This window comes from Bombina bombina, chromosome 3 (assembly GCF_027579735.1).
Source record: "Bombina bombina isolate aBomBom1 chromosome 3, aBomBom1.pri, whole genome shotgun sequence".
Classification (NCBI taxonomy): domain Eukaryota; kingdom Metazoa; phylum Chordata; class Amphibia; order Anura; family Bombinatoridae; genus Bombina; species Bombina bombina.
Window position 1 is genome coordinate 159,506,630 of NC_069501.1, and position 14,197 is coordinate 159,520,826.

At 36.0% G+C, this 14,197-nt stretch overlaps 1 protein-coding gene across 1 annotated transcript in view; it reads left to right on the forward strand.

Annotated features, from left to right (window-relative positions):
• The window catches only part of ROBO2 (roundabout guidance receptor 2), a 637,624-nt gene that overhangs the window by 524,509 nt on the left and 98,918 nt on the right, over nt 1-14,197 (forward strand). Inside the window, exon 15 of the mRNA XM_053706022.1 lies at nt 5,054-5,285. Coding sequence (XP_053561997.1) covers nt 5,054-5,285 — 232 coding nt within the window. The remainder of the gene's footprint in view (nt 1-5,053; nt 5,286-14,197) is intronic.

Genomic DNA, 14,197 nt, shown 5'->3' on the forward strand with positions numbered 1-14,197 from the left:
AAGTTGCTTAAAGGGACAGTCAACACAAAAATTACTATTACTTATTTAGATTAGTTAATTAATGATCTTTACATCAAACTCTAGCCCAATTTTCATCTAAAAAAACTTTGGCAGAAAATACACTTACTAGATCTCATGTAGCTGTTTTGAAATGGCCACCTGACTCCTCCTTCTCTGACGTCTCCCAAAAGCTTGAACTGCTGCACTAGTGTTCAGGATTCTCTGTAGTCTCGTCCCTGCGCGCTCCTTTCATTCAGTTCAGTGAGACACCCCCCTCACACACTATCTCCTCTCACTTCCTTTCAGTTCTGTCTGCACAAACACACCCACACGCTTAGAGCAGCAGAAGTATGATGGAGAGGCAGGCAATGGTTGTCTTTATATAATTTTTACTGAAATATATGCTCAAACCAAAAGTAAAGACATGAATGGACAAAAATCGTTACTGTATGTGAACTATTGAAAATATGTTCTGACATTTGCATTGTAACGTAACAGTGACTCCCTCTCCGGTTATTAGTTTGTTACCAGAGATACTGTATTCATATTACAGTATCACCTCAGTCACTTGTCAGTTGTAAACAGAACATGTTGCTCAGCGTTGTTATAGTGGTGGCAGCCTGTGACTCTGGTTTGTCCTTGCTAGATGCCGGTAAGTACACAGAGCTGTCACTGAAATACTGAGATATAATAAATAGGGTGTTCAGACTTATTGTGTATTATTTGCCTAATGCGGCTGGTAAGGAACCCCTTATTAATTAATATGTTAAATTAATATGAATCATGCTTGCTGCAGGGCTATCTTTAGAGACAGGTTACCGTAAGTGCCAAGCTAAAAGACAAAACTGTTTTTTTTCCCCTCAGATAATCAGTCTGTCCTTATCCCGTGACAAGTGTCCCCAAACTAAAGTCCGGGCAAGACACCTTGCGAGCTGCTTACCTGCCTGCCCTGTTCCTTGAGCCATGCCTGGCTGTCTAATGGTCCAGCTTAGCCCATAACCCAACCACCAGACTTGACCAGCCTCCTGCACTCTCTTCCCGGTTGGGTGTCCTGTTTCCCCCTGCTGGTTTTTAAGATCTAAGAACAACCATCCAGCTCGCAAGGTGTCTTGCCCGGACTTTAGTTTGGGGACACTTGTCACGGTATAAGGACAGACTGACGAGGACCCACAACTTCTTAGCTGGTAAAAAAAAAAATAGTCGGTTAGATAAATTCAACCAAAAATCGCTTGCACCTGCTGCTATGCAAGTTTGTAAACTCTGTCACCCACAAAGTATGTATGTCTGTGTTTTATATATATGTAGCGGCTTTTAAAATCCTTCACTGGACCTGTGAGGCGACCTTTTTAAACTTATGGAATATTTAGAATTATGGTAATTTTGCTGAAGGATTTTTAAAAGCCGCTTCTACGAGGAGTAACAGGGTAACAGAGGCAACGGAAGGGAATCCACACGCTCTGTGAACAACCAGGCTGCTAGCTAAACAGATCGCTAAGTGGTGCGCAGCCTGTGACTCTGGTTTGTCCTTGCTAGATGCCGGTAAGTACACAGAGCTGTCACTGAAATACTGAGATCATGAATCATGCTTGCTGCAGGGCTATCTTTAGGAGACAGGTTACCGTAAGTGCCAAGACATCTATATAATCAGTTGGTACGGAAAAAGGAGATTATCTGAGGGAAACAAAAACAGTTTTGTCTTTTAGCTTGGCACTTACGGTAACCTGTCTCCTAAAGATAGCCCTGCAGCAAGCATGATTCATATTAATTTAACATATTAATAAATAAGGGGTTCCTTACCAGCCGCATTAGGCAAATAATACACAATAAGTCTGAACACCCTATTTATTATATCTCAGTATTTCAGTGACAGCTCTGTGTACTTACCGGCATCTAGCAAGGACAAACCAGAGTCACAGGCTGCCACCACTATAACAACGCTGAGCAACATGTTCTGTTTACAACTGACAAGTGACTGAGGTGATACTGTAATATGAATACAGTAGCTCTGGTAACAAACTAATAACCGGAGAGGGAGTCACTGTTACGTTACAATGCAAATGTCAGAACATATTTTCAATAGTTCACATACAGTAACGATTTTTGTCCATTCATGTCTTTACTTTTGGTTTGAGCATATATTTCAGTAAAAATTATATAAAGACAACCATTGCCTGCCTCTCCATCATACTTCTGCTGCTCTAAGCGTGTGGGTGTGTTTGTGCAGACAGAACTGAAAGGAAGTGAGAGGAGATAGTGTGTGAGGGGGGTGTCTCACTGAACTGAATGAAAGGAGCGCGCAGGGACGAGACTACAGAGAATCCTGAACACTAGTGCAGCAGTTCAAGCTTTTGGGAGACGTCAGAGAAGGAGGAGTCAGGTGGCCATTTCAAAACAGCTACATGAGATCTAGTAAGTGTATTTTCTGCCAAAGTTTTTTTAGATGAAAATTGGGCTAGAGTTTGATGTAAAGATCATTAATTAACTAATCTAAATAAGTAATAGTAATTTTTGTGTTGACTGTCCCTTTAAAATTGCATTCTCTGTCTGAATCATGAAAGAAAAAATTTGGGTTTAGTATCCATTTAAAGAGTTTTCTCTGTATAATATACCAACTTTAAATCAAAATATATAGGATGTGTTTCATAGGTTACTGCTATGCTAAAACTTCATCTGAAGCAATAGCAAATAGCATGGGGTAGATTTAACAAGCAGCAGATGCTGCAATCTACCCCTGTAGTTTCAGTTTCCGCTGTTACAAGGTCTCAGGTGTGAATGAGGAGCAGGTGTATTAAAACGGGTGTTAACGCTCTCACACTCTCTCATACTGGTCACTGGAAGTTCAACATGGCACCTCATGGCAAAGAACTCTCTGAGGATCTGAAAAAAGAAATGTTGCTCTGCATAAAGATGGCCTAGGCTATAAGAAGACTGCCAAGATCCTGAAACTGAGCTACAGCTTGGTGGGCAAGACCATACAGCAGTTTCAAAGGACAAGTTCCACTCAGAACAGGCCTCGCCATGGTCGACCAAAGAAGTTAAGTGCACATGCTCAGCGTCATATCCAGAGGTTGTCTTTGGGAAATAGACGTATGACTGCTGCCATCATTGCTGCAGAGGTTGAAGGGGTGGGAGGTCAGCCTGTCAGTGCTCAGACCATACGCCGCACACTGCTTTAAATTGGTCTGCATGGCTGTCGTTTGAGAAGGAAGCCTCTTCTAAAGATGATGCACAAGAAAGCCCACAAACAGTTTGCTGAAGACAAGCAGACTAAGGACATGGATTACTGGAACCATGTCCTGTGGTCCGATGAGACCAAGATAAACTTATTTGGTTCAGATGGTGTCAAGCATGCATGGCGGCAACCAGGTGAGGAGTACAAAGAAAAGTGTGTCTTGCCTACATTCAAGCATGGAGGTGGGAATGTCATGGTCTGGGCCTGCATGAGTGCTGCCGGCACTGGGGAGCTACAGTTCATTGAGGGAACCATGAATGCCAACATGTACTGTGACATACTGAAGCATAGCATGATGCCCTCCCTTCAGAGACTGGGCTGCAAGGCAGTATTCCAACATGATAACGACCTCAAACACACTTCCAAGATGACCACTACCTTGCTAACGAAGCTGAGAATAAAGGTGATGGACTGGCCAAACATGTCTCCAGACCTAAACCCTATTGAGCATCTGTGGAGCATCCTCAAATGCAAGGTGGGGGAGCGCAAGGTCTCTAACATCCACCAGCTCTGTGATGTCATCATGGAGGAGTGAAAGAGGACTCCAGTGGCAAGCTGTGAAGATCTGGTGAACTCCATGCCCAAGAGGGTTAAGGCAGTGCTGAAAAATAATAGAGGCCACACTAAATATAGACACTTTGGGCACAATTCGGACATTTCCACTTAGGGGTGTACTCACTTTTGTTGCCAACGGTTTAGACATTAATAGCTGTGTGTTGAGTTATTTTGAGAGGACAGCAAATATACACTGTTATACAGGCTGTATATTCACTACTTTACATTGTAGCAAAGTTTCATTTCTTCAGTGTTGTCACATAAAAAGATATAATAAAAAATTTAGCAAAAATGTGAGGTTGTACTCACTTTTGCGGGATACTGTAAGTTAACTCGTCCACCACCTCTGAGGGGGCAGACGACAATCACCCTTATTTGATACAATGGGGTTGATTTACACCCCATGCTAGCAGCCGATTGGCCACAAATGTGCAGGGGCTGGCATTGCACAAGCATTTTACTAGAAATGCTTGTGCAATGATTAATGCTGACAGCGTATGCTGTCTGCGTTTATCAATGTCTGCCTGAAAAATAGTAATTCAGCCTCCATATGTGTATAAGTTACTGAATCTGATCTGAAAGGTATCATGACCTTTTTAGGAGCATTGCTTGAAAAACAAACTGTGTGACATTAGAAATTCATGGTTCAATCTTGCTTTGAAGCAAGTTCACCTAAATAAGCATAATGGACATAATATAAATAAACTTATATATAGTGACATTATTATTGCATTTATTTAATTAGTTAGTATTAAATTTTCTTAAAAAATAAATTAGCAACATTTTTATTAGAAACACAGGAACTTTTAAAAATGCTAGCAAACTGGCTATTTTATGAGTCATGTATTGTAGTTTTTATTTTTTTAAACCAAATTAGGTTACTCTCAAATAATGTTATTTTTCCTTGAATTCCTTGATTTTTTCATGAAATAATTTAGTTATGCCAAAACAGCACCCAAATCTGTTGCACTGAAAAGCTTTGAAGGATTTTAAGACAATATGGTTACAAAATGCCAGTGGTTCATTCTCTAGTATAGACACACTACAAATACCGTACAGTCAGTCATACTACTGTTTACAGTCTTCACCATTTTATATATATATATTGATATTAAAACAAAATGTATGCTCCATTTCAAATCAGATACTTTATTTGAGGTATATCTAATTTAATAATATTTGTGTCATTGTATAATATAATATAATAATATATGTTATGCCTGTGTTCCCATCTTCTAACACTACTTAATGCAATTTTAATTTCAGGTTGATCGTCATTCACAGTTTATTCAGGGCTACAGAGTAATGTACCGCCAGATATCAGGCCTCCCGTCTCCATCTGCGTGGCAAAACATGGAGGTCAAAGTACCTGCGGAACGCAGTGTTGTCATAGCTAACCTAAAAAAAGGAATTACTTATGAGATTAAAGTGCGACCCTATTTTAATGAATTCCAAGGAATGGACAGTGAGACAAAGTCAGCACGGACAACTGAAGAAGGTCAGCAAAACACAATTTGCATGTTTATATTATGTTAAAAATATTTACAAATGGATATACTAGTCATTGCCAAAATGGCTTAATTATAACTACTTCAGATGTGGCTCTAGACCTTAAAAAATATGTGTATAGGGTGCATGGAAAAGTTGCCACAATGCAAAGGATAAGTGGTGCAGAGGGACTTCATTTTCTGTTAGTTATTTCTGCTTTTATTATTTCTATTTCTAATTTGTCCCAATTTAAATCTTTACCAGAGCAAAGGAGATGCAAAAGGAGATCGCTTATTCATGGCTGTCATCTCCCTAGAACCTTCACTGAACTGAATGTTTAGGATACAGGAGTTCTATATTAGTAAATGATTTTAAAGAGTTTTAGTAATGTTTAAGACTACACATTTCAATCACATAGATGCATCTTTGATAGACAATTCATAAAAATGGATAATCTGTTCTTTTTACACCATATTGTATCCTGTACCCATTGTGTGTGGGGTACAATGTGGTTTAAGCTGGAAAGCGAGTAGTAAACAAATTCAAGTATACTGGGATTTAAAAAAAATAGATAGATAGATGATAAATAGATAGATAGATGATAAATAGATAGATAGATGATAAATAGATAGCTATTAGATTAAAACAATTGTGGTAAAATGCAATATTGTTTTCCCTAATCAGGGGAAGTACATGAACCTTGAAAAGGATGTCTATGAGGGAAGTGTACCGTATTAAAGCTCTTAGTTTTCACCAGTGTCTTGAATATCTATATTTTTTAAAATTTCTATAAACATTTAATCTTGTTTGACTTTGAATGACAATTTTATTATTTCATCTCTATTTGCACTTTGTGCCTATGAGGCCGAATTATCAAATGTCTGTCGGACCTGATCCGAAAGTGCGGATCAGGTCCGACAGACATCGCTGAATGCGGAGAGCAATACGCTCTCCGTATTCAGCATTGCACCAGCAGCTCACAAGAGCTGCTGGTGCAACCGCAGCAGGGAGGTGTCAATTAACCCAATCGTACTCGATCGGGTTGAATTGTGGCGATTCCTGTCCACCTCATCAGAGCAGGCGGACAGGGTTATGGAAACACGGGCCCTCAAGCTCCATTCGGAGCTTGATAAATGGGCCTCAAAATGTCTGCAGATGATTTGAATAGCTACACAATATATAAGGCCAATATTTTGTTTGAAAATATTAAAAAATAATTATTTAGCACTGAGGCTTAACTTATGAAATATAAAATCACATGATTATTTACTTCTTGCTAGCGTTCTTTTAATAGCATAATTCCATATTTACAAAAAACTAATTTAGTTATCATAAACACATCTATACTATAATCACGTTTGTAACCCGTCCGTCGGTGTCGCCAGTTGCACATGCATCCTTTTCGGAATCCACCTGGATGCAGCGTAGGCAAACGAAGCCTTAAAAAAAATGTACCGCCTGCATGTAATAACTAAAATACATGTAACCACCTGCAAGAAATAATAAAAAAAAGAACTGCCCACACAAAGTATTTAAAAAAAAAAAAAACTAACCGCCCGCAAGAAGTATAAAAAAATAAAACTAACCGCCTGCACAAAGTATTAAGAAAAAAATAAACATAATAGCCCGTACTAAGTATTAACGAAAAAAAAAAAACTAACCCTTAAAGGGACAGTCTAGTATAAATTAAACTTTCATTATTCAGATAGGACTTGTAATTTTAATCAACTTTCCAATTTACTTTTATCATCAAATTTGCTTTTTTCTCTTGGTATTCTTAGTTTAAACTAAACATAGGTAGGCTCATATGCTAATTTCTAAGCCTTTGAGGGCTGCCTCTTATCACATGCTTTTTAAATCTCTTTTCAACACAAAGAGACAGAAAGTACACGTAGGCCATATAGAACACACTGTGTTCAGGCACAGGGGTTATTTAAGATTTAGCACAAAACAATGCTAAATTTAAGACAATAGATAATAAACAGTCACAGTCATGTGATCAGGGGGCTGGAAGAAGGTTCCTAGGTACAAGGTAATCACATAGGTAAAAAGTATATTAATATAACTGTGTTGGTTATGCAAAACTGGGGAATGGGTAATAAAGGGATTATCTATCTTTTAAAACAATAACAATTCTATGGTAGACTGTCCCTTTAAATCGCTAAACTCCCACAACAGAAACTACCTTTCCCTTACACCGCCAAACCGCCTCAACGCAAACTAAATAAATTACAATATTAACCTCTAAACCACCAAACCCTACAACGCCAACTAATTAATTATACTATTAACCCCTAAACCGACAAACCCCCACATCGCAATAAACCTAATTAACCTATTAACCCCTTAACCGCCAACCCCCCACATTGAAATAAACCAAATTACCTAATTAATCCTAAACCGCCAACCCCCCACAACGCAAATAACTAATTTAATTACTAAGCCCCCTAACCTAACACCCCCTAAATTAACCCCCGTTACTACTAAATTACAGTTAAAATAAAAAATCCTAACATTTAATTACAAAAAATTAATCTAACATTACGAAAAATAAAAAAAGTCTAACATTACAGAAAAAAATAAACAAAATTATAAGAAAAAATATTAACCTAATAACTATGAAAATAAAAAAGCCCCCCCAAAATAAAAACACCCCTAATCTAAACTAAACTACCAATAGCCATAAAAGGGCCTTGTGTAAGTCATTGCCCTAAGTTAAACAGCTCTTTTACGTTTAAAAAATACCCCCTAACAGTAAAAAAACTCCACCCACCAAAACCCCCCAAATAAAAAAACCTAACACTAAAAAAACCCTAAACTATCCATTGCCCCTAAAGGCAATTCAGCTCTTTTACAGCCCATTAAATCCATAATCTTAAAAAAAAATAAAAAAATAACAGGTATGGAGCAGAGGTGTAAAGCTGGCTTCCCTGATGCACGGATCCTCAGCGGCGGTTCTCAGCGGAGGTCTTCAGTGGAGGAGGTCCTCAGCGGAGTGGAGGCTCCTCTTCATGCGATCGTCTGTCGCACACTGAAGATTGAATGCAAGGTACTCCATATTTATTGGGGTACCTTGCATTCCTATTGGCTGACATTTCGAAATCAGCCAATTTTGAAATCAGCCAATAGGTAATTTAAACAGCCAATAGGATTTCAGTAGCTCTAATCCTATTGGCTGATTTTAACATTTCAGCCAATAGGAATGCAAGGTACCCCAAATTGATTGCGGTATCTTCCATTACATTTTTAGTGTACACCGGAGATCAGATGAAAAGGAGCCTCCACGCCGCTGAGGATTTCCGCCGCTGAAGAACGTCCCTGAGGACCGCTGCTCCGGATTTGGGCATCGAGGAAGACTGCTCCGCACCTCCACTCTGCCTTTGCACAGGATGATGATAGAAGATGATGGAGCCGCCTGGAAGAAGACCTTCTTCGCTGGACTTTAGAAACGGTGAGTACCTATTTGAGGCTTAGTTTTAGGATTTTTTTTATTTTTTTATTTTTAATACTAGGGATTTAATAAGCTTTAAAAGAGCTGATTGCCCTTTTAAGGGCAGTAAAAGAGCTGAATGCCCATACAAATGCCCCTTTAGGGGCAATGGGTAGTTTAGGTTTTTTAATGTTAGTTTTTTTTTATTTTGGGGGGTTGGTTGGGTGGGGGTTTTACTGTTAGGGGGTATTTGGTAATTTTTTTTAAGTAAAAGAGCTGTTTAACTTATGACAATGCCCCACAAAAAGCCCTTTTAAACGGCTTTGGCAGTTTAGTATTAGATTAGGGGGTGTTTTTATTTTGGGGGGATTCTTTATTTTTATAGGGGTATTAGTTTAGGTTTAAATTTTTTATTTTGGATAGCTTTGTTTATTTTATTTCTGTTTTTTTACATTTTTTATTTTTAGTAAAATTAGCTTGGGGGTTTGTCGTTTTTAAACATAGACTGCCCTATGGGCAGGCTTTTCGCCTCTTATTAAATATTTTATATTTCTTAAAACTTTTTTCTATGCAATCTTGAATAAATTGTGATAACAGTGTAACTTCAAAATTCACATATTTGCTTTATAAGAAATATTTTTCAATTGCTATTTGAAATGGAACAGAAGCACATTTTTAGAAAGAATATTGACTTTTTCTTTTTGCCTTGTTTATCAAACTTCCTGGCTAAACCTCAATTACAATTTTGCAAAGAAGACTGTGTCTCTTTTAGCTCACACAGCATCATGTTTGAGAAATGACATTTCCATTTATAGCCTCATCATGCAACAAGTATATAAGTAATTTCATACTTTAAAGGGCAATGTAAGTGTTGCAAAAGTTGCTGAATTTTCTAGTTTTTTATAGCTTCCTTTGCCTAAAGATATGTGAAATTCACATTGTGTGATCTGCTTCACAGATTGATATAACCTTCTGCTAGTCCAATTGTTACAAAATAGTAGACACATTTCAATTATCAAATGTCCCCTATTATTTTTGAAGGACAATGTATGGCTTTACTCTAGCGTATACTTTTTACATCATTACAAATACAGATGTTTTGGTGAACACAATTATTTGTCAGAGTTCAGATTGCAATAGCAGATTGACAAATATATTTATTTTAATCATACTTATATTAGCTAAATGTAAACAAATTAACAGCAGTTTGAACCAAAACATTGCTAGAACTATTAAATGTCAATTATAATCAGGCTTCACTTTTTTATAATTGTGATAAATGCTTTACGGAAAGTATAGCAAGTATAAGTAAGTTTGCTATAAAAACAAAGGGGTCTGTTTGCAAAGGAACAACTTGGAACCAACCATAGAAAAAAAATCCAGTATTCACTAAAACAGATTGAAAACAACCTATTACAAACAATCACACCTAAATCAGATCAAGCTAGTTTTACTGGCAAGGTGATTATTATGAGTTATCTATTCACAAAGCACTGACTTCTGAAATTCGGTTTAGACTTAAAGTTGAGTTTAGACCTAAAGCTTTATTTGTGTTGACTGTGAACAAATACAGAAATCAATTGTTGTAGGGCAATTTGGACAGGGCAGTCAATTAAATACAGGTATCACATTAAAATACAGTCCCACTGTAATTCTGATAGAGATATTGTGCCAATACAAGTATAAAAAGGACCAGTCAACACGGTAGATTTGAATAATCAACAAATGCAAGATAACAAGACAATGCAATAGCACTTAGTATGAGCTTGAAATGAGTAGTAGATTTTTTTTTCTGACAATTTTAAAAGTTATTTCTAGTTCCACTCCCCCTGTACCATGTGACAGCCATCAGCCAATCACAAATGCATACACGTACCATGTGACAGGCATCAGCCAATCACACGCTTCTGTGAATTCTTGCACATGATCAGTAGGAGCTGGTGACTCAAAAAGTTTAAATATAAAAAGACTGTGCACATTTTGTTAATGGAAGTAAATTGGAAAGTTGTTTAAAACTGCATGCTCTATCTGAATAATAAAAGTTTAATTTTGACTTTAGTGTCCCTTTAAGTTGTTTGCTTTAGTTACAGGGTGAGTTACCATATATTTAATTTGCACTTTAGATCTAGCTAGTAAGTCAGTTTAAAAGTTGGTTTCAGTTGGCTTTGAATTTATTGAAGAAAGTATCTGATTTACTGTAAGTCAGAATTAAAATAATTTAAAGAGATAGATAAATAAGTTAAAAATGTGTCATTTTTAGGTCAGCCCATGCCAATTATATTTATTTATTTTCAGTGTGTATAGTGAGACTTTTGGCCTACATTAAGCATCCATCTTGACCTGACCTATCAATTGCCTTAAAATATTTTTTTTTTAAACCTTTGTGAATAGAGCTCATGAGTTTATAATTATAGTTGACTAATGTTAACTACAAGCATTCGTTCTCAATAAAAGTTGAATGATTACTGTATATTTAATATACATTTTTTTCTTGCAAATGTTAGCTTTCCATATAGTGAGTGTAACATATAGCATTAATCATGCAAAGGTTGGTTCATATAGATTAGATATATGACTATAAGAATTTGATTTTCCATATTTAAAACTTACTTTTAATAGTCAAGAATTAACATTTAATATTATATTGTTAAAAAAAATTCTATAGAGAAATTTGAATAGTAGAAGTAATATCAAGGCGAGCATTGGGTTTAGCCTTCAGATTTTTCAAAATACACACATTCACCCATTCCCAACATTAATCTCACTGAGACCAGTATAGCAATAACATATGTTTATGTACTTCCTATTATCAAATATACATTTAAAATATGTGTTGTAGAGCAGTAAAGGATAACAGGTGACCCTCAGAGGATTTGCCTGCGTCCTTCTTATAGTTGTCTCCCCTTCACTACACACATCACATATTTTTCCTTGAAAAGTATTCTCTCCATCTGTTCCAGTGAATCCCCTCCAAATCCCTCATGGTGCATTGGGAACATATTGTTGCCACATGATTCACTAAACAGATTAAAGGAAGTGTCCAGCCAGTTTGACATTTGGAGAGCCCTTAAAATAAAACTACTTACCAGTTACTGATGTATAAAATGTTGAATCTGATGGCTATCAAGTCTATATACTGGCCAGGATTTGAAAGCTTAAGGAAAAGTGCTAGCATTTCAAAAATAATTACTTACTTTATTTATTTAAGTATTTTTTTGGCAAACTATTTGTTTTACTAATATATTTTTTTATGATTTGGTCAAATCAATATTATTTATGTGTCAGGAAATAAAAGAACTGCAAAGGTTAATCATTGTTTCTTTATTGTATAGCAAAAATGGGTAGAAAATCTTTTTTTTTAGGTAATTGTTGTCATGTTGTATTTTTTTTTTTCAACTAAAAAAAAAAGCAATCTCTTTAGAGTAAGCGAACCAGCCTCAAATAAAGAAGGCAGTAGTGATATGAACAAATCAACAATTGTTGACATATTCCAAACACGGGCAACTTTCATTGGATTACATTTTATATAGAATGGTACTTCAACGGTCACCTTCCAAAAATTAATTTCTCCACAGTTAGACTTTTTATCTGAAGCAGACATTTGTCACAAACTTGCACACATCCATCTCCCACCTCTTTGGCCTTGTGAAAGTAACAAATGGAATTCACTTTGGTTGTGCTGGAAAAAAGATGAGCAGTGATTTGGGTTCTTGAACATCTTAGGAAGAAAGCTCAGTATTGAAATAATTGACCTGTCAACCATCAGGCATGGTTCCTACACAAACCAGCAGCAAGGGAAATGAGAAAATACTTTGCAGTGGGGTCTATTTAATAACTGCAGCATCCACAGCAAAGTGTTTTAATTTATATCCTTGTTTTCAGACTTCAAAGTTATAAAACCAGCAGAAAAAGATGTTTATATTTTAGGAATACACTATCTTGTGTGGCTTTACTGATACTGCAGTATAAATATATTACATAAAGATTTTCATGATTTGCAATGAGTCTTAAGGAAAAATAATTTAGATTAATTGTTTATTAAGTACTAAATAAAGTAGATAAATCAGGCAACAATGGGGAAAAGGGGCAACACGTTTCTTGAGAATGAGAGTAGGTTAATTTGATTACTTTGCTAAGTAGAAGAGTTTTACAAAACCACCAAGGTAATTTAAGGTAATTAAAAAGAGGAGCTTAGAAAAAATATATACTAAATGTTACTGAAGACAGGGATATTAACTAATATTGTAATCCCTTACACAAATTATGAATAGTAAAAAAAATGCAATATAATTTATTTTGCCCACTTTTCCTTTTGAAAATTGTGTTTTTCCCATGCTGCACAAAAAATACTTAATTGGTTCAGAAATTAATTTATGCCTGTTCTTAACTGGTAACAGCAGATGAGATATAATAAGTTAAACTCAAGAGGCTTTTCAAAGGGTATATCCATGGACGGCAAAAATAATGCAAATTGTGCTGAGGGCTAGATTACAAGTGGCGCAGTATTTTTTTTTCTGTGTTTGAAAAACTCAGCTAGCTTTTTCGCTAGTCAGGTTGTGTTCATATTACATGTTTCAGAAAAACGTATTTATTGCTAGCCGTAACCCAAAAAGCGTGAAAAAACTAACTTAATTTACTTAGTGCATGTATTCCCCCATAGAAATTAATGGAGAGAAAAAAATTACACCCAAAATCGTGCAAACTCCATTGCATTTTTACATTACCCATAGAAGTCAATGAAGAAGAAAAAAATTAGAAAAAAAAAGTAACAACCTTTGTGCAAACAACATAGCATATTCACATTAGCAAACAGGAAATATTTATAATAAATACATAGTTACATTTATTATTAAATATGAATATTGCATAAATGTGTTTTATCATGTTTTCATCAACTTAATGGCAAAGGGCTATAATGCACTTATATATATTCTATATATGTTCACTTATATATTATTGTTTTTATATGTGTATATATGTCTGTAAATAAATAAACATAAATATACATATATACATACAAATAGATCTTATATATACAGTTGTACTCATAAGTTTACATACCCTGGCAGAATTTATGATTTCTTGGCCATTTTTCGAGTATATGAATGATAACACAAAAACTTGTCTTTCACTCATGGTTAGTGTTTAGCTGAAGCCATTTATTATCTATCAACTGTGTTTACTCTTTTTAAATCATGACAACAGAAACTACCCAAATGACCCTGGTCAAAAGTTTACATACCCTGGCGATTTTGGCCTGATAACATGCACATAAGTTGACACAAAAGGGTTTGAATGGCTATTAAAGGTAACCATCCTCACCTGTGATCTGTTTTCTTGTAATTAGTGTGTGTGTATAAAAGGTCAATTAATTTCTGGACTCCTGGCAGACCCTTGCATCTTTCATCCAGTGCTGCACTGCTGATTCTGAGTCATGGGGAAAGCAAAATAATTGTCAAAGGACCGGCAGGAAAAGTTAGTTGAACTGTATA